General features: G+C 39.4%; 1 protein-coding gene across 1 annotated transcript; it reads right to left on the bottom strand.

The window, feature by feature from the left end:
* Nucleotides 1-10,473: 10,473 nt before the first annotated feature.
* Nucleotides 10,474-13,623, bottom strand: LOC119725816. Its single transcript, XM_038197400.1, has 4 exons — nucleotides 12,707-13,623; nucleotides 12,069-12,392; nucleotides 11,307-11,348; nucleotides 10,474-11,023 (listed from the first exon to the last, which is right to left on the bottom strand). The coding sequence occupies exons 1-4, from the start codon at nucleotides 13,392-13,394 to the stop codon at nucleotides 10,860-10,862; spliced, it is 1,218 nt and encodes a 405-aa protein (XP_038053328.1). The 5' UTR covers nucleotides 13,395-13,623; the 3' UTR covers nucleotides 10,474-10,859.
* Between the last annotated feature and the right edge of the window lie 9,119 nt (nucleotides 13,624-22,742).

Below are 22,742 nucleotides of genomic sequence, written 5' to 3'. Positions count from 1 at the left end.
CCCCCCGTGGGACAATGTAGCTCAGTGGATCATTTCGTCCGTTTCTGCTTCCAATTGCGAAGCTTTATTTCTGTGAAATGTTCACCGGGGATAGTGAAAAGGGCACTTGCTTATATTTTAGTGAAATTGACAATAAAAGATGTAAAGTGAATTGTATTTATTCACCGTTTGCGACCGATAATTCCAGTCATTGACTTCGCCCCTGCAATGGAATATCAACCACTTCGCCCCATATTCATCGCCAGTGTAACAGCCGAGGGTTTCTTTTCTTCGAGTTTCGAGTTAAGTTTTCGAGTTTCTAGTTAAGATTTCGAGTTTCGAGTTAAGTTTTCGAGTTTCGAGTTAAGTTTTCGAGTTTCGAGTTAAGTTTTTGAGTTTCGAGTTAAGTTTTCGAGTTTCGAGTTTCGAGTTGACATTTCTAGTTTCGAGTTGACTTTTCGAGTTTCGAGTTGACTTTTCGAGTTTCGAGTTGACTTCTACATTTTGAATTGACGTCTCTACTTAATGCCCAAAGGAGCTGGCTCTTGTTGTACTACTAGCTCTGACATGTCTGATTACAAGATTTATCCCTGGAGGTAGGCATGGTTTATCCACCAGTGAGTTAGTCATACACATGGCTAAAATCTGTCAGGTTAGTAAGCAATTATGACAATTAAAATTTCATTATAAAAAGTAACAGTTTCTAGGCTTATATGCTTAAATATAATTTCTGCTTATTTTTTAAAATGACAAAAAGGGGGACTTGGGTTCGATTTTTGGGGATACATACCTATGATATTCATGGAAGGCTTTTAAATCGAAATCGATGTTTGAATATATTAAAACATTTGATCAAATCCAAGTTCATCAACCCTGCTGCTATTCAAATAGTCAGACAGTCAAAATTTCCATCCAAAGCTATACTTGCGCTTGATTTATCACGCCCAATCTATACAATTTGCCTTAAAATGGTAAGATTTTTTTTGTAAATTATAGGCACAAGTTAAATTATCCACATATACATGTACATGTAGTTTTGTACACTTTACAAGGTTACTCTTGATCCCCCCCCCAAGTTTTATGAAAGGATGTTTACCTCTCTACTTTCCTTTATGCCCAAAAGCAGCTGGCTCTTGTCCACTGATTACAAGATTAAATGTGTTTATATTCTACCATGGAGTTCATACACATGGCTAAATCTGTTTGTCAGGTTAGCAACACAATTAAAAGTTCATAATTAAAAATGAACAGTTTCTACAGGCTACAAAATGTATAGTCACATGCAAAGGAAATTAAGTTAATTATTTGCAAGTCAGTAAAGCCTTTTTCTGTTTATAGTAAGACTCTTGAAGAATGCTGATTAAGTTTTCCCCTGACTTGTGAGAAAATAAAGATAGCTCCATGCTGACACTGATAACTTTTCCAATTACAGGTGCAATTGGCCACTAGGTAATTGCCTAAGGGATATTCCTATTCTGTACACTGCACGCTGCATGCAGTGTGCTCAAGAAAGCTTCAATGTTGCCCCTCTTTATAATAGGACAGTAAATTAAATTAAGCAGCAACATGTACTAATAAAATTGTGTAATATTGTAGTATTAAAATACTGTGTTGGGCCCACATTAAATCTACATGTACTGGTACATGTTCACATTTATGTTGGAATGCATACAAGTTAACTGATGATACCTTGCTCTATGCTTAAATGCAAATTCATTATATCGTACAGTTAAGAATGATTAGTACAGTCAGCATTGTAGGCCTACATTACTTATCATGACTAGTTATCTTGTTCTCTGTTGTTAAAGGGAATGTACATCATTGGCTTTTGCTGTAATTTTCAGAAATGAACTATTTGAGGGGTTATTATAATAGATCAAATATTGTTACACTGACATGTTTGAAGTCTTGTGTTCGAAAATGCTGGCTGGCCTGCACCCGTTCATGAACATGTAACCAATGGCAAACAAAATTTGGACTGAAAAAATTTGTAAATTTGGAGCAGTAGTTGAAAAATAGTTAGGTTTTTCCAACGGTGGTCGACCGCCCACCGTTGGAAATGTATACAAAAATACCATTTTCTTGAAAATGACTTCACACCAGGTGCCATAATTTTACAGGATGCTTTAGACTGTCATTACCAACATCCTATAGTAAGGTATTTCTTAAAAACTTGGTAGTTTTATTTTTCGATGTTTGCAAATGTTTAGCCTATATTCCCTTTAAACTTCTTGTAGGCCTATGACGGTATGTGTATTTAAAAAAAACCACCATACAGCATGTTGGCTAAAGCCCGGAGGTACATGTACACTTGATTTATCATGCTAAATAACACGTACTCAATAATCAATAGCATCAGCGTAGATATATATAGCTTTTTATATCATGGTTGGGCAAAATCAAAAGTCTCAGTCGCTGGCCTTTTCAGCATGAATTTTGATGTTGGGGGGGGGGGATCAAAAGCCTAATTAGTGTATTTTTTTTTATAGCTGACGAGGGAGATACACAACCTTTGAATTTATTTCCTTAAAATAACAAAATTAATGTGTTTTTTTATTAGCAGGGGCATGGCCCCCTTTTGCCCCCCCCCCCCCCTAATCAGTTTCAAGCCAAACCCTGGTACATGTTTATAAAGGGAACATTAACGTTTCCCTGAATCTCTTTAATAAAATTAAAATTTCACGTTTTAGATTATCATCATGACAGGTCTGATTGAAAGGAAAGTAAGCTAATGTTCCTGCTCAAGGATGAAAAAGGGATGGCATACACTTTTTGTTGCACACATACAAATTTGTGGTTGTGACTACATGTATTTCATTCTATATAGACAGGGAAGTTGTCCCCCACATTTTCTGCAAATGGCATGGTAGTACCATTGTACCTCCATGGTAGTACGTTGTGTGTGTGTGTACTTGTACCAGCCCAATACACCATGCAGTGATGATTTTCTCTGCGCTACTAATTTCCAATGCTGAATGCAATGTGTGTGTTAACAGTACACGTATGTACTGTATGTATGTACACTGTACATGTATGCACCCATCAGTCATGTCTAGCTTTACTCATGAGGGCCCGCTATTGTTCCCTGACTTTGTTCCATCCCGTAAGGTTTGCACACGAATTCTAGTACACGAGTTTGACTGGGAGATATAGGACATATTGCAATATAATTCTTTCAATCACACCATGGGCCATGGTCGTGATCGGTGACACCAGCTCAAGCAGCGGGCAGGAGAAACTGCAAGGGCCCTGACTCAAAAAATCACCTCGAAACTCGAAATGTCATCTCAAACCTCAAAAACTAAACTCAAAACTAACTCTAAAGACAATTGACTGCCATATTGCGAAACCTTATTCGAAACTCGAAAACTTAAATCGAAACTCCAAAAATTTAACTCGAAACTTAAAAATTTAACTCGAAACTCAAAAATTTAACTCGAAACTCAAAAATTCAACTCGGAACTCGAAAACTTAACTCGAAACTCGAAAATTCAACTCGAAACTCGAAAACTTAACTCGAAACTCGAAAAATTAACTCGAAACTCGAAAACTTAACTCAAAACTCGAAAACTTAACTCAAAACTCGAAAACGTAACTCGAAACTCGAAAACTTAACTCGAAACTCGAAGAAAAGTAGCACTCGTAACAGTCACATTGCCCCAAGTCAGTTCGCCCATCGCCCCAAATATTTCTCCGCGTATTTATTTTCCAAAAATTATCAACAAAACGCTATGTTCCACTATTATTAAAATCATCATGATCATGTTCATGTAATTCTTTTATCCTACTTAGGGTAATATTTTTGAAATTAGCCAACAGACAGGGGTAGTTTATTTTCAGACACTAATTATCCTAGAATGGATAAGTTTAGGTTGGGTCCACATTTTTAACACAAGGGAAGCAAAGACTTAGTTGACTCAACACTCCAAAGTTCAAATTTTCTTTCAAGGTCGGAAATGGGTGAACATGTTCATGTCACACAAATTGGGTTCAAAATACATAATACAAACTACATGTACCTCAGACATTGTCCATTTTTGGCAAGACATTAAAACAGATTTGGTCAGTTTTAGCTCAATTAAAACGTTTGTAAGCTATTTTTTAAACAACCCTAAAATAGGTAACATTCAAAATGAATCTATAGGCGTACAGCTGTTTTATTTCAGACCGAAAGTAAAAATGAAATGTGTTTTAAAGGTCAGATTTTCTTTTTTTTCTTTTTGGGGTCTTATGCTGACCCCACTTTACAATAAAAGATAATATTGTCCTCTGTTGTTCAACTTCCCCTACTGAATGCAGAAACAAACTCAACTACATCATGTAGAGCAAGTTCTTGTCTGCACATAGTACCCGTACACTATATCTGTATGTACATGTAGGCCCTATACACAGCGTTTTCATGCCTGAGCGGGTACAATAAGCAAGTGACAACCCCCATGGTGAGGTGTGTTTGTATAAGTGTTAAGGATTATAAAGCCTCTGTTTGTGCAAAGGATTAAAATAGATAAGAGGGCTGGCCAGTTAACAGATAGATCTACTGTTTTCCTCAGGAAATTTCTAGTGGAGGAAATACGCAATTTTTCTAAATAACTTCTTTAGCTTAAAATTCTTGACTAACACCCGTATTCAACCCACATTGTGAATACTTTCCCATTCCATAGACAATTCACTGAACAACAACTTGGCAGTGTGCACAACCTCGTTTGACCTTAACTTCCGGCTCTACCGGATGTTCGAAATATGATCAATTATTTCTCTTATAACTGTTCAACAATATCACCAATCGTGTTCATACTTTGCAATGCGATGCTACATTCATAGATCAACATTTGCGAACTGTTCATGACCTCCTTCGACATTTACTTCCGGCTCGACCAGAAGTTCAAACTTAGATCAGCTTTTTCCCATGTAACACCTATATGGGCTGGCCCATATTCTGCCCACATAAGTTTGCCCAGGTTTTTGCCATGTGACACCCACATGAGCCCACCCGTATTCAACCCACATTGGATTGCCGCTTTTCCCCATATGACACCCATAATGGGCCAGGCGGTGTTCTGCCCACTTGCTTTTTGCCCACGGTTTTCCCATGTGATACCCTTATAGGCCAGCCAGTATTCCGCAAACATGGGTTTGCCCAGCTTTTTTCCTAATGACACCCATGGGCCAGCCGGTATTTTGCCCACACACCCGGTTTTTACCATTTACCGCCATATGGGTCAGTCTGTAGTCTGCCTACATGGAGTTGCCCAGTATTATGACACCCATACGGGCCAGCCCGTATTTTGCCTACACGTGCTTTCCCAGTTTTTTTTTCATTATGACACCCACATGGGCCAGCCAGTACTAGTATTCCGCCTACATGGGTTTGCCCAGGTTTTTCCCCGATGACACCCATATGGGCCAGCTGGTATTTTGCCCATTATGAGCGTGCCCAGGTTTATCCCATATGACGCCCTCATGGGTCAGCCCGTATTTTCCCCATATGGGTTTGCCCAGGTTTTTCCCAATGACACCCATATCGGCCAGCCTGTATTTTGCCCATAATGAACGTGCCCAGGTTTATCCCATATGACGCCCACATGGGTCAGCCCGTATTTTCCCCACATGGGCTTGCCAGCTTTTTTCCTAATGACACCCACATGGGCCAGCCCATATTCTGCCCGAATGGGCTTGCCCAGTTTCTTCCCATATGTCACCCATATGGGTCAACCCATTTCCTAGCCCATATGGGTTTGCCCAGTTTTCCCACATATGACACCCATATGGGAAAGCCCAGGTAGACCCCCATATGGGATAACCCATATGGGTTCCATACGGGATACATAGAGGTTTGTCCATACCCAACATCTACACTTTTTAACTGTCTCCGAAATTCCTTCCTTGGGAAGCTGAAGTCAATTCGCTGATACTCGTCATAGCATTGAGAGAGAGAACTGATAGGTGCGCTGTTTATGTTTGTTAATTATTACCCATCTTGATGTTTCCTGCTATACCCCCTGTTTCTGATGGATGATCCAGCCCAGTCTTCAACGCAACCCAGGACACTCACAAGCAGTGGAGACCCCATCCCCATCATCCATGGAGGAACCCCATCACTTCGCAGTCAACCTGTCATCCCAATGAACCCAGGACATGGACAAGCAGTGGAGACACCGTCCCACATTCAGCTCCGCCCTTCATAATGCAGGAGCAGGAGCAGAAGGCGTAGGAACAGGAGTAGAAGTAGGAAGAAGAAGGGGAGGAGGAGGACGATGTGGAGGAAGGGGAGGGGGAGGAGCAGGAGCGAGAGGAGGAGCAGGAGCCGAGATGGATGGACAGGAGCATGAGCAAGAAAGAAGGAGGAGCAAAAGCGGGAGCAGGAAGTGGAGATAGAGGAGGAGGAGGTGGGGGAGGAGGGGCCGATCTTCCGGTTGCCCCGGTTGATTTCAATAGCTGTTAGTACAGTTTAAATGATGTCATTTTTTTAGTGTATACATGAGCGTTTTGAGGATTTTTGAAAAGTATTTTAAGCACGAAATATTACAGTGTTACAGCTTTCGAACTGATGATGGCATGGTGCGGTTTTTTTTAACATGCACAGAGTAATATTTGAACGCTTTTTTTTAAAGTGGCTAACCAACCTAAGCTGTTGAGTGATAAATACTGAACTTGTGTTCCACAAAAGGTATTTTGCCTGAACTGTCAATCGTTTCGCTTGGCTGCCATTTGTATGATTGACAATGGAGCTGCACACAGAACTTTTTTTTTTCAAAGAGAGGAACTGAAAAAAAAAATCAGAATACATCAGATTGCGATACTGTGAACACAAAGTATTGATCAGACATGTGTCGATCCAAAATGGGACGGTAGTCTATGGAATAGCCGCTTGCACGCAAGCCTGAAATTGACATGCGAGTAGATTTGGCAATTGATTATGCAAAACCGGACTGCATCAGGTTACTGAAGACCCGATAGAAAGTGTCCGCTCAAGGGCCAGAATCGCGAGGTCAAGTACGCAATCTTGTTTTGCATAATTAATCGCTCAATCTGCTCGCATATCGTACACGCATGCTAGTGCAAGGGGATATTCCATAAGCCAGTTTTAACGGAAACATGCAGTCCAAAATTTTCATAACGTATTTTATTTTATATATACATTCATTTATGTGTATTAAATGTAAATTAAAAGCAGAATTGGTTCTGGTGTACGTTTAGTGTGGTAATTTGCCGTCCAAAATTGAACCCCCTTTTTGATGTTCGCGGCAACTCCAAATGAGGGCGCTGTTCATGACGTAAACAAAGGCAGAGGGCCTGTAAATGACGTCTGGGTACGAGACGGATTAGCGAAGCTACTGTACTGTGTGTATGTGCAGCCGCCGTGTACCCGTACGTGGCATTATATATATGCACACGTACGAATGTGTCTACATGTACAATGTACATGCACACGTGGACGTGCCACGGTGCCACCGTTGTCGAATGAAAACAACGACGACCGTCATGACCGTGAAAGTTCCGAAGACTCTTCCTCTTCTTTCCTTAGCGAATCCGATGAAAATGGTACAGGTTCGTCCGATTCGAATCAGAGTTCTAATGATTCAGACACTGACTCGATGTTTTTAGGGGCATGCCCAAGTTGCTGTACAGACCAGCATCAAAGCACGACGGCTCAAAATGCAGCGCAGAGGGCCGCGAACTCACTGGGCCTGGACCACTTTGCTCTGGTATTTACCTTCACTTTGGCTCTCCAAATGCTCCGATAGTTCGGATTTACTGGAAACAAATGAAGGCTTACTCCATCCTTGGTAGTTTTGCTACACCCAGCAGCCACACACCTTGTCGGCATGGCCGAAAATCGGGTGTTATTTCTCCTCGATTCCGAACGAAACACCAGAAACTTTCAGTGCCGCAATGTATATGTACATGTATTATGATATGATGCACGCCGCAATGCCGGTGCCCCCCGCAGCGCGGCAAGTCTCTGCCTCATTTATTCCCCCATTTATCCCAGAAAATAAGCACCGCCATACACAAAATATTGTTAAGAACATCATCCTTTATTGATTTAAGCAAAAAAAATGCAATCAAAATTGTATTTCATGTTCCCTTTAAACCACACGTTTAAAACTGTCTCCTCGACCTATCATTCCAAGCTGTTCTCACTCGTGTTCCAAGATTCGCTTGACAAAGCGTCATGTTTGAGATTCATAACCCACGCCCAGAGTTAATTTGGCTCCTTGAATTGAAACCTGAAGTATTTAAACCTGACAAAGTTTTATAAAAAATAATAATAATTCAAATAATCGGCATTTAAGAACGCTCTTATTAGTAAACTAAATCACTGCGCTTACAGTGTTATTATTACCCCTGATCATTGGGTCAATTAAACATTCCAAATACCATCTCAGCTCCCTGGGGAGTATACAGCTCGATGATGCCCGTTAGGCGCAAGCAAGCTAATTCAATCACATAACCATCTCTGCCCTCACAGGTACCCATTTACTCCCGAGTGGAGAGAAGCAACGATCAAAGTGCCTTGCCCCAAGGGCACTTGCACCATAACCCCCGCTGGACTCGAACCCACAACCCGCAGAATAACCCGCAGACCACGAATTCAATATTCTTAACCACGAGGCCACAGCACTCCACAAATAAGATATGTTATTCACATGGTGTTACATACATACTGTGTTTATGTCCACTATGCAACCTACAAATCTCATCTACAAAGTATCGACACCTTGGGAGACACTTTAGCGTCAGAACTTATAGAGACATTTGAAATTCAATGTCGCCCCAACGCCTCAGCTTCTATTTAGGGGCGAAATTTTGTTGTCGCAAATAGGCTAGATCGATTGTTGGTGGTCCAATTAGTAAAACAAAACAAAAATACCGAAATTCGTGGGGGTATTAAGGCCAAATTGGGGTTAGGAGTCAAGAAATTCAAAAAACAATTGTACATATGACAATATCTCTCTAATGGTATATTTTTCTGAAAAAATGTTTTAGCCTCTGAAGAAGAACTTGCTAAGTTCGCAACGTCAGGCCACATTAATTTTAAGATTGGTATATTTTTCTGTTATATTACTTACGATAAGCATTAATAATAATAATAATTCACAAGTGCATGTCAAGGTTTTTTTTAATGTACGTGTTTGTTGTGTGCTTGGCAACAACTGACCAACTTATATGGAATCAGGAAAAGAACACCAATCTAGAAGCACTAATTCTCGAGAACAATAAATAACGTGCAATAACTGTTACAGAATTAAAACGTTTCATACGAGACTTAAAGTACTTAAAGACAAATTGAAAACTGAAAATCCACAATTTTACCTACAATCATATCACTTGAAATCAATGTGCTATTTTTTTTATTTTAACCATCACGTTTTCACGCGTGACTGTGGCGACGATAGTTAAAGTCGCTTAAAAACGTTAACTGCAATGCTTGGGAACAAAACGCAGGAATAAATCAGAGGACTACAGGGTCAGTCAAAACAAAAGTGAAAAAATGATTTTTCTCCTTAAAAACCAAGAATATACAACATTTGCAAACATCAAAAAACAAAAGTACCAAATTTTTATGAAATACCTTACTGGACTGTTAGTGAATGACAGTCTTAAGCATCCTGTAAAATCTTGGCACCCGGTGTGCTGTCATATTCAAGAAAAGTGGTATTTTTGTATCAATTTTCAACTCTGATCGGCCCACCAGCGTTGAAAACAAAACTGTTTTTTTTTTCAATACTGCCCATAATTTACCATATTTAGTTAGTCCGCATTTTGTTTGCAACCGATTATGCACTTATGAACGGGTACAAGCCAGCCAGACTGGTTTTCTGACCTTACAATGCCCCAACGTCTATAAATTGTTCCGTTTCATCTTAAGTAGGGTGAGGGAACCAGACTACATGAACATGATTGTTTTTCTTGGCTTTCCAGCATCTACGAACACAAAACTTCAAACAAGTCAGTGTAACAGTATTTGCTATTAAATACTAACACCCGAATCAATCCATTTCTGAAAATTACAGCAGAAGCAAATGTTGCATTTGACATTCATATATTCCCTTTAATACACAAATGAAGCATGTATTAAACGAGCATGTCGTTCCGCTCATGTGAAAAAAAAATACAGAAATCAATCCATGTCATCAGAAGTTATGCATGTTTCACTAAAAGAACACATTTTTATAGCTGCCCATGGAATGCTACATGAGAACCAAAGATTGCACATGGGGTTTCACATACAAATGAGATTTTCATAAATTTAGTCAAGTCTGAAAGATTACATTTCTATAAGTGTTCGTGTTTTGTATGTGGGGAACAAATCAAGTCTTTTTCTTAAATGATGATTGTGATTTTGGTCTGTTTTCTTTGCAAGTATTCATTCATTGATGCAGGTTGGAAAACCAAAACCCCAATGGTTCATTGTATTCGAAGGTATCACTTAATTCGTATCAGTAAATGATCAGTGGTGGACAGCTAAATATTGTGGTAATTTGATTAAAATAGAGATAACTTGTGATTAGTGTATGCAAATTACGTGAAATTATCAGAGTTAGTAGTCAATGACATTTACATTATTCATTTGTTAGTTTATTATTAAATGGAGCGAGCGACATATATTTAAATATTTTAAAATATATCCACCTTAGTCACTTTCTTGGACTTACCGTTTTTTTGACAACTTGTACAAGTTCAGTGTTTTAACTTCAACCAGGCGTACGTACATGTGTTAAGATTTGAGAATAAGGACACTTTGGGCCTGTATTTTTCTTGACATGGATATTTCGTTTGTGCCACTATTTGTTAGATTCATGCTTATGTCGCTGTCCAAAGGTATCACAGAAAACAATTACACCTTTGAATAATTTTTCGCAGAACAAAATTGTTTACATCTGGCAAATAAAAGGATGTTTTTGTTGATCCGCTGAGCACGAACCGCCGTTGTTTGATGCGACAGTAGGGGGCGCCGTGTCGCAAAACGTGTCAGGATAGTCGCCACCTTTGATTATGAACTGGGTTCCAACGTTACTAAATGTCCACAGGGAAAGACCTACGATATTCAGTTGAAAAAAAGGAGGAAAACAGGGAAATAGCATCTCGTTCAGACCAGGAAATTCTGACAAGACAAGTGGTGGCGCTGTGCAGAAATTTAGACATTCGTTGCGATTTAATTAGTACTTAAATTATTTATAAAACGATGTGATGACTTTTCAATTTGTTCATGTTTGTTTTCTACTCTGCCAGGCGAGGGACAACATCCATTATTTGCAAAACTATATAGGCCTAGTGACTTTACTGTCGGTATAAACGTAAACACACAGAATCACACTTACCGAAAGAACCATGGTCACTTGTTCCGATATTTACTTGTTCGCCTTAAAATAATAAAACAAAATAATAATAATGAAAGTGTCAACGCTTGATATAATTTGAGTTTCTGTGTTTTTCTTGAGGCTCAATTGCCTTCGTAAATGTTTGAGATACAATTTGGAGGTAGGAATCGTGAATTTCTTTGGCACTGTTTCCGCCCGCCTCCTCAAGATAATTAAGTATCATTTCACGATAAGTGGCAATCTGGATATAATTGTGCGTGTAAGTTGAATTATTAACATTTATGTAAATTCGGTTGGGATGAAACAATAGACAACCAAAGTAGAAAGTTTTTCTTTTTGACCTCTGATGAAAATTTGGAACATTCACTAACTCCCATGCTGATCTGGCGAAGCGTTACGGAGAGTGCTTCCCGACAAAAGGGTGTGAATTAAGGAACAAAATCTTTAAAAATCAAAGAGGGGGCATGATCACAAAAAAACGATGAGTTCACAGAGCAAAAATCAAACTATTTTCTAATTTTCAGGCAACACCCTTAAACTCGACCATACAAAATGAGTCTGAAATCACCAAATCTACGTTGAAAAATAAATCTTGTATAACGGAAATCAGTAGGAAATGCCAAATTTTTTTCACCGGGTGGTCCACATTTAACAATATAAAAATTTGAATTATATACAAAATCGAGGCTTAGTACGCCACGTAATGCCTATTGAAAACGAATCAGCGAAAAAATGTTCCATGAATTTCATCATGGGGAATACCTTGATAGTTGAAACTAGACGCCTTGTCGCGTAGACGATACGAATGCGCTGTGCAGGCCACTAGAGCGCCCTCAAACGGCAAGCTGTGGTTGCGATCAATCACAAGAGTCGAGTGAATAACGCATCTAGAAGCATTCACTGCTTGAATTGTGTAGCCGGCTCCCGCTGTGGTTGCCAAAATCTCCCAACTCATGTTGTTGTGGTTGTTTTCGTGAAGTACACTCCAGGTGATGACGTCACCGTCGGCCGTGCAGTTAAAACGGATTGGGCTGTCAGCGATGCCGTCCTTTGTCATTGTGAAGTTGATAATCCTTGGGCGCCAATCTACAACAAGATAAAACAAGGAGATGCCAAACACATTAGTGCAAACAACATCAACCCACAACAAAGCACAACCACAATAACCACAGCAGCACACAAGCAGGAAAAGCAGCAAGATCAGTAACAATAACAACAAACTAGAGAAGCCAGCAACATCAGCACCAAATAACAGCAACAACAGCAAACCATAACATCTTTCGCCAGTAGGCTAATTACCTCGATATTGTTTGCCGAAAGAAAGTGCACCTCAGAGATGTTTCCTGGTAACATCTTAAAAACATCTTAATCGTATCGATTCAGGTGAAAGGGGTACGTACCAATAGATCCACACTTGTACAGGTTTGCTATCTGCAGTGAGCTCAGAAGACCGTCAAACACAACCAGATTGCTGTATGCCGCAGAGCCACCGTACGTGTCAACAGAGTATGTGCGATCACATGTATTTGTCATGCCGATGTAAAGATGAGTGCACCTGTCCGATTGAGTTGTTGCAGTTGGGTTTCCCATCACGTCCGCATTGACCATCTCCCCATTGACAAATACTTTTAAGTCTGTGCCCCGCGTGCCTGACAAGTCCGCCGTGAATGCGAGGTGGAACCACTCGTCCAGCGGTATCTTACTTTTGTCATATTTACGATTAAAATGAAATTGTTCGGACTTTGCCGTGATCAAGAATTTCTGAAAGTTCTTTTGATACATGAAAGCTATTCCTCTGGCCTGACCAGTCTGTCCCCCAGAGCTCAAGTAAAACCAGTTGTTTTTGTTCACAGACACCGGCGTGTCGATTTTCAACCAAATGGACCAGGTCACAGTTTCAGACTCACACAGTCCAGGGTCTGAGACACAACTCCCTGCAAAGTCTCCGAGATCTAAGTAGGACCCAAGTGGTGCGTGCACTGCGCATGGTTGTTCCACTAGCTCTGGGCCGGGAACCATTTGAGCAGTTCCCTCAACTTGATACGCCTCGTTAGCCACCACTGTATTATTGTCGCACGGAGTGATCATTTGGCTGAAGGGTTGGTCAAGAATTGGTTCCAAGTCTGAAACTGAAATAACACAAGTACAATTGGATAGACTTAAATTTTGGTCATAATTTTGTCTGAGGTAAACCTTTTAGGGTTTTGTCCTCAATGTCTGTCATGAAGGGACTCGCATAATATTATACACCTGTGCTGAATCATCATTTACAGCAGTCGTTTGGTTGGGTATGTTATACACAAGAACAGACGATTACAGGATGAGTAAAAAAAGCGGAACCCACCCCCCCGAAAAAAAATTATGTTTCATATCAATAAAATATGTAGTACCAACAATAATAATAACTGGAAAGCCAATTTCATTACCTACTTTTAGATGAAATAATACTGAAATCGCTCAATCCGTTCAAACAATATCACCATTTAAACACAATGAACCTAAAACCTCTTTCGTCCAAAAAAAAATGCGATTACAACAATCATTGTCAATTATTTTCAAACATCCCAGCGATACAACTTCAGTTTAAAAGTTAAAAATATTCAACAAAGTCCTTTTGAAGGCCTGTCTTTAAAAATAAATTGGATGATAGATCATATTGTTTGCCTAAGCAGGGTTGTCAATAAAAAAAATATTGTGTACTACAGTTGTTGACAGTTGTTGAAACATGTATTCTGTGTCATTTTCTTTGTTGTTACAAACAGTCAGAATACACAATAAATTGCTTTTTCTTTTGGACGAAACAGGTTTTTTTAGTCATTGCGTATAAATGGTGATATTCTCTGAACGGTTTGAGCAATTTCAATATTTTTTCATCTCCAAGTAGCTTATGGAATAGGCTTTCCAATCATTAATAGTTTTGGTGCTGCATATTTGTTTAATATGAAATATATTTGTGGGTGTGTGGGTACCGCTTTTTTGACTCGCCCTGTATTTTATTGGACGGTAAGATTTGCCAGGGAAAATACAATTTTGGTTTGGTAGAGGCCAACTCATTCGCCACACAGGAAATGATTGCACGATGATTAATATAAACGCAATCTATTACATACATATTAATTTACTAATGAGAAATCCAAATAAATATTGTAAAATCACATGTTTTGGGCTATGAATTGAAAATTGAGAAGAAACAGTTCAGTTCATACCAGATCGTATGGCCACGGACATTTCATTATGTAGTACCAGAAGAATTGAATAAGTTACTTCAACAAAAATCAGCCCATCCTTGGAAAATTTTAGATCGCAGCTTAACCCTGCGCAGCGGTTACAAAAAAACCCTTTACAACAACTCGTCAACTGCTGCCCTCTGGGCAGCAGGTACTTTCCCGCACTACGCAAGACCCTATTCATAGCAATACAACAAAAAGCCACGTGCCAGAAAGTGTCCAGACAGTTGCCAGACAGTGCGCTGGAAAGATAATTGACTGGCGGCTGTGGTATGCAGTTATGAAGGGAGATGACTGTGTCAAGTTACAGGTCTTTGTTGATGTTTCAATGAGACTTGGCGGGAGGCCTAGTCGAACGTTTGTTGACACGGCCTGGGTGTAGCCCTGCCAGCAAAGTTCATTGAACCAGCTGATTTGGCAAGGGTTGAATGAGGATTAGATAGGAGGTGAACGTTATTGGCCCTAAAAAAAAAAAAAAAAAATCAGAAAATTGGGTTTATTGTTGATGCCCCAGGGGCATCAGGTCACTCCGCCCAGGGTGACACACTTGTTTAATGCTTTCAGAAGCGCATAGAAACGTTTCTGGTGAATACTGCGCTATATAAGAAACTGTTTATACGTGTAAAGGTACCCATTAAAGAAACAGTTATCGTGATTTCTTCGCACGATGGGAGATATCATTTTCATGTCTCCCTAATGTCACAGCCCCCCTTTAGAGGCAGAATTGTATCGTCGAAATTAGATTACATTTGTTGCTCGTGGTCTAATTAGTGAACATACTGAAATTTGTGGGAAAAGTACAAGGGAATATTGGGTTAGGGCACACTGAAGTTTCAAAAATTGTGTGCACAAGTCTATAGGAATGTCTCCCAAATGACCCATTTTCCCGTAATTATTATTATTATTATTATTATTATTAGGTGTTGGGCCTGAGCCCAACACCTATTGTTATTGTAAGAATTTACTATTTTTTTTTTTTTTTTATTTCTCCAAGACACATTCGTTTCCGGAACTGTTTGTCAACATGAAAAGTAATATGAACTTTAATTGTCAATACATGAATGCACAACCCACTGAAGATGTGCTTTTTTGCAATTACGTCATTATGACGTCATCATGGGTCACGTGACGTCACTTCAAAAAATAATAAATTTAATCTTTGAAATTCAATATAAAATCAACCGTGAGAGACCGGAACTTGAATTTTGTGGGAATCGACATGATAATATATGCTCTTCAATTAATCTTGTGTGCGTAAAATCACATGACCCTTCCTTCCGGTCGAAACCGGAAGTGCCTAATAATTCAAAAGTGGAAAAAGATATGAACTTGCTTTCAACGATGTTAGCCTATGGGTGGGTTGATCTTTCCAAAAAAATGATCGGTGACGCCATCAAGTGTTCGAGCGCCCTCTAGCGGCAGGTGAAAAAATGTCCAAAACGCATTTTCAGTTGATGTCTGTGGCGAAATTTGCGGTAGTCGCTTCAAAATTAATATACATAATGACCTTAATGCAGACAATACCTGTGCGCGAAAAAATAATGATTACGTCATCAGACCGGAAATTACAATGAAAAGACCTCTTTTCCTTTGAGAATTGCTAAAAAAATCAACCGTCAGAGATATAATCCAGTTTCGTGCTTTAAATGGCACTTCAATAATAGGTCTAAAACTTCCTAAGGTTTCGTTACAATAAATTTACTAGAAGTTGCCCTGCAGCCCCCTTGAAGTTTGAAAGTGAACACGCCTATGCATTGAAACGCTCATTTAATGACACGTACATTGTGTGTACAGCAAATGGGGATAATTGCGTACAGAGGGAAAATCCCGAAAAACAGTGCGCTGCGATTGCGTAAAAGGGAACTTCCCGTCATATGATACGCAAAAATTGGGCTGGCAAAAGCGCCCAACTGGGCGCTTTTTTAAATTGGGCGCTTTATTCTAAAAACATGCACATTGTGGTAAAGAGGGTATGGCGAGCAATATCTTGTACTGCGCCAATGGTGTGCGACCTTTACTTTTAGAGATATGAGCTATTTAATGGGTTTTTGTAACAATTGTACTAGATAAGTTTACAGTACAGCAGCATACGCGCGTGCAGATCCTCACCTGACTCTTTTAAACTATCCTTTGTATAATTACTCCACGCGCTATTTTTCAACCCTCAACCCTCAACCCTCAACATCAACAATCAACATCAACAATCAACATCCACAATCAACAGCAACATCAACAATCAACATCAACAGTCAACATCAAAAATCAACAATCAACAATCAACATCAACAATAAACATCAACAGCAACATCTACACCAACAATCAACATCAACAATCAACATCAACATTAACATCAACATCAACAATCAACAATCAACAATCAACATCAACAATCAACATCAACAATTAACATCAACAATCTGACATTCAACATCAGTAATCAACATCAGTAATCAACATCAACAATTACAATTAACATCAACAATCAATAACAAAATCAACAACATCAACAATCAACATCAACAATCATCAACAATCTACATCAATAATTGTTAATCAGTATCAACAATCAATTATCAACAATCGACATCAACATGAACAATTACCATCAACTGTTACAATCAACATCAACAATCAACATCAACATCAACAACCAACATCAATAATCAACAACAATAATCAACAATGCGAAAAAGCAAAACCTCTAGCCCAACACCGTGTGTTTGTCCTCAAACTCTAGTTATTATTATTATTGATCAATACAAAATATAAACGTCGTTTATAATTCATATTACGTAATTAACCGAAAAATGAACAATGTGAACTCGTAAAAAATAGCATTCAATGTTATGGAATACATACCATGGTAGATGTAAAGATAAACGATAGATAGGTGACACCCATGTAATGTATTTTTTGTTTTGTAAATGCTTAACAATCTTTGAAAAATGCACCTTTGTGTCACATTTAAACTTAATGTTTATTTTTGATTTTCATTTTGCCATTTTCAGGGCATTTTGGTGCCTCTATTTTTGTTTTGTTTTTATGCTAATATGAATTTTCATAACCATGAGCAAAAGTGTGATGTCATTGAAGGCAGAAACCTCAATGTTGTAGCTGCTTCAGCACGAACATTTGCCAGAATTGCGGATAAAATGTTCTTTTCTGTGGTGATTCGTTGTTGTTTCCGTGCATGGCAGTAAGCCAATGATCGAGCAAATGTTTTCAAATGTTAGCAAATTTTGGGTTCAAGCAGAAAACCCCTAATTAAAAAGTAAACAAGAGTCTTCCTAAGATGACATCACAAGAGCCTCCTCATTTCTAAGGAAAGCATGGACATTTTAAAATGAAGTGCAAATTTCAATCAAAACAATGACCAAAAAGAAATATTTTCCATACATTTCAGAGGAGTAGAAAGTTGCACAAATGTACGATCATGTCATGCATCCTTTGCAATAAAAAAGTTCAATAAAAATGTATAATGAAATACCAAGGTGGATGACGTATCGTGTTCATGTAGTTTGCACGTGTTTTTAGGAGTCATGATGGTAAATCTTAAAGATATATAGTCCATCATTTGTCATTTTTGCATTTTGCTCGTTTGAAGCAACAAAAGGGTTCAAAATCTAATGAAGGATACTGAACAACTAACCTGATGAAGTTTCAGCTCAGCTTCAGCTGTATATTCCGAGAAAAACAGCATTCTAGGATCTCAATTTCAAATCAAAAGTTGCTGAATCATGTTTTGAATAGGGCCTGAATTCAGCGTCCGAGACACGTTCTCACTGAGCCGATTGCAGCTATACGCGATGTCGCGCACTGATCCGACGAATTATAGCAACCGCGCGCGCGTGTGCGTCGTGCCAATGCTTGCGCGCGCTTCGCCGAATAACAAAACTAACTACTAATTTAAATTTTCCTACGGTGCGTCTTAAGACGCACCGTTGGAGAGGCCTTCTTTCGTTGATTACTTCAAAATGACAGCTTGCCAGAAAGAATAATTTCACAGGGAGTTTAGTCCCCTTACTATCTTTCAACCAAGTATGTTTTGCAACAATAATTACGCCAGTTACTTTTCGGATGGCTGCAAATGATGGACTATAGCTTTAAAAGATCACAGATTCATTGAAGTAATATCAGCCACAAAATGATATTAGGGTGAAAATATAAAAAAATATCCAATCGATGTGCATTTTACTATATAAAACGTTCGTATCCAGATTTTGTTGTTTACCCAATTGTCTCTTTAACGTACTTTTGTGATATTTATTTGTGACTTGTATGCAATTTGATTTTAAAATGTCATTACAAAGTGGTACCGACTTACCCGTGGTGTTCATGGCATGTGTATCTAGCGAAATGAATGACGGTACATCCAATCCAGTCGTGTTCTTGAACATGTTGTCAGCGAACTTCGAAATGAATAAGATGTCATCAGGGCTTGTTACCGTTGCGAGGGAGCCACTTCGACCATGATAGTTGAGACGCTGACAGAATGCCTTTGCTTCCGTGTACGGCAGAGGATAAGGGTAATACCTGTAACATTTGTCATTGTTCTCCGTCCATTGGAAATTGCACGGCAAACAAGCTGCTTGAGTAAACTCGAACAAATCCGCGGTAAGCACGGCCGCCAACATTACCCAAAGCGCCATGATGAGCACTAACGCAGTTCTGGCTACGAGTGAGCGCGCTCGAAACAACAAGAGTTAATCATTTAACCTCGATAGTAATAATGTTAGATCGATGACAATCCAGGTATCGATTTGACCACTGATGGAGTTTCTGTGAGGAGAACTGATTGTGCCACAGAGTGGTAGATTCCACTGATGCAAATTCAGAGGGTAATGTAAGAAGATAGTGGCGATTTTGTATCTAGGAAATATGAAAGGAAACAACAAGATTTCATTGTCAATTGATATTATGTACGAGTATGCTTGGAGGCCACAAGCGGCTGGGTGCACTCAAAGGTTTAAACTAAATGTTAAGGTGAAATTGCCACTTGTAAACGTTTATTTATTCAATTTTCTTCTCAAATATGCCTGCTTTTAACTGATTGCAGGGCAATGTTTGCAAGGGGCGTCAACATATTTCTCATCTTTAAGACTTTTTTCCCAGTATATCTAGAGGATCCCCCTCCCCAAGAATTAACTCGACTGAGTGAGTGTGGGTGGTTTCTCTATTGGCGCCAGGAGTTATTAAAGTGTTGTACGCGTCCCGAGCTATTAAATTGCTATATACGCAAGGGCCTCTATAATAGAACAATACTTAGGGCTCACGGTCAAGGGGGAGCAGTGCGAATATAGTTGCACTTGAGTTTATCGACGCCACGACGAAAATAATTGATGCTCTTTTTGTTGCAGTTATTAACTACGGAGCTCTGGAGGTGCCATTCGAGATGTTGAGATGCTGAGATAACTTTTCACGGGATGACGACATCTTACACGTAAAATGGCAACGTCCTTCGATACTTTATCATGGGATGATGACACTGTAAAACTAGGATGTCGACATCTTCAGATAGCGTCACGGGAAAGTAGGATTGCTTAACCATAACTCCACTAAACAGCATTTGAAGGTATCTCCGGATGTCGACATCCTACTTTCAGGATGTCGTCATTCTGTGATTATTGTCTCACGATTTCAGGATCCTACTTCAGCATATTGTGCTACCCCTGATTGGTCTATCTGAGGATGTTGGCAACCCTCTTCAAGGGAATATACAGCATTTGCTTTTGCTGCAATTTTCAAAAAAAAATGAATTTGGAGGATTAGTATGCTATAGAAAATATTGTTAAACTGACTTGTTTCACGTTTGGAGCTTGTAGATGCTGGAAAAACCAAGGATGTTGGCAACCCTCTTCAAGGGAATATACAGCATTTGCTTTTGCTGCAATTTTCAAAAATAAATGAATTTGGAGGATTAGAATGCTATAGAAAATATTGTTAAACTGACTTGTTTCACGTTTGGAGCTTGTAGATGCAGGAAAAACCAAGAAAACCAATCATGTTTTTGTATGAAGTCTTGTTCATTGACCCCACTTAAGATGAAATGTTGCAATTTATAGACTTAGGGGAATATTGTAATGTCAGAGAATCAGTTTAACAGACTTGTACCCCTTCACAATTGTGTTATCAATTGCAAAGAAATGTGGAATAACTAAATATGAAAAGTTAGGAGCCCTTTTTTGAAAAAAAAGCCAGTGTTCTCCAACGATGGTCGCCGACCAGTGTTGGAAAAATACATGTTTTCTTGAAAATGTCAGCACACCAGGAGCCAAGATCTTACAGGATGGTTTAGACTGTCATTCACTAACAATCGAGTGAGATATTTCGTTATAATTTGATCATTTCGTTTTTTGAGGTTGGCAAATGTTGTATCTTCCCTTTGAACGTGTCGTCATCCTGTGATTAATTATCTCAGTGTCAACGTTAGTACGTTTAAGATGTTGTCATCCCGTGATAAATTGTGTCAGGATCTCAACATCTAGGATGGCACCTCTGGAGCTCCGTATTACGTTATTGCTCATTTTCTATTTTTTTTTCTTAACAAGACATTAATTGCTTTCACCGGGAGAAGGAGAAGGAGATTTCTCCCTCGCTCCACACACCAATATAGTCTATAAAAACAATGTTAAAAGTTCGAGGGTTTTATTCAGTGCTTGGAATGCTATAGGCAGAGGAATAAAATCCCAAGCGAATGTTAAAAATATAGTCCATCATTTGTAATTTGTGCATTTTGTTCGTTTGAAGCAAAAAAAGTGTTCAAAATCTAATGAAGGATACTGAACAACTAACCTGATGAAGTTTCAGCTCAGCTTCAGCTATATATTCCGAGAAAAACAGCATTCTAGGATCTCAATTTCAAATCAAAAGTTGCTGAATCATGTTTTGAATTGTTTTGAATTGCAGCTATACGCGATGTCGCGCAATGATCCGACGAATTATAGCAACCGCGCCCTTTTGCGCCTTAAGTCGCACCGCTGGAAAAACCTTCTTTCGTTGATTACTTCAAAATGATAGCTTGCCAGAAAGATTAATTTCACGGGGAGTGTAGTCCACTTACTATCTTTCAACCAAGTATGTTTTTCAACAATAATACGCCAGTTACTTTTTCGGATGGTTGCAAATGATGGACTATAGCTTTAACGAACAAACGGAAATTTTCAACAATTCTTTTTCCCGTAACTGTATGATTTTCTGTGACCAAGACCTTGAAAACGTGGCTAGCAAACAATAAGAAGCACTGCATTTTCATTATCCATAAACAAGCGTATATGTCAAACCATCACTGACCGTAAATATACGCAGGCGTAAACATATTACGCGAACGAATAAATAGGTCACCTGATTCGGAATACGTTACTTCTGACGCAGCGTGTATTTTGTGGCATACGTATACGTATTTCCAGACATTCACGTGATATGTGGACGTACGTGGAGAATGGTAGGCTGTGGTCAGCTACTCCGCACAGCCTTTGGCCGGTGTGGCAGGTAATTCTGTCCCCCGGTAAAAGTGTCCGGGGGGACAGAATTACCTAGGTAAAAGTGTCCTCCCTGGCCCGTTAATTCTGTCCCCCTCCAGGTAATTCTGTCCCCCCCCCCCCCAGGTAATTCTGTCCCCTCTTTTAAAACCCGGAACGTTATTGTTTTGATGAATTCACTCTACAAGGTATACATTTTGGACTTTTAGTCTACCCTTCATGAATATAAAAACATTTAATTTAGTCTATTAGATGATACGTGAACACAATGTTTCGATTCGGAATACGGTGATTAAGAGTCTATCGCCATTCTACCGCGATAGTTCAACACAGCGGCGATGCATGGCGATGGCCCTCGTCTCATTGACAGTATGATACAACGTCTACTTGGATTGGTCTGTGTTCCCATCATAGCGCGTAGCGAAATTTCCTATTGGACGAATTTCCATTGTAGAGGGAGACGCATAATGTACACATGTGATAAACACTGCCTCAAATCTTGCAGCATGTACTGGCGCGTGCGACACGCTGCTGCTCTCATTACATACTGTATGGGGACACATTTACCAGGGGGACACTTTCACCGTTGGGCAGGGGGACATTTTTACCTGGAGGGGGACAAATTTACCTAGGTAAAAGTGTCCCCCCGGACACATTTACCGGGCCACGATCCGGTAAATGTATCCGGGGGGACACATTTACCAGGGGGGGGACAGAATTACCTGTCACA

Source organism: Patiria miniata, unplaced genomic scaffold, assembly GCF_015706575.1.
Source record: "Patiria miniata isolate m_02_andy unplaced genomic scaffold, ASM1570657v1 HiC_scaffold_19, whole genome shotgun sequence".
Lineage (NCBI taxonomy): Eukaryota > Metazoa > Echinodermata > Asteroidea > Valvatida > Asterinidae > Patiria > Patiria miniata.
Note: the sequence above shows the minus strand (reverse complement) of the source record. Positions and strands in the feature narration are given on the sequence as shown.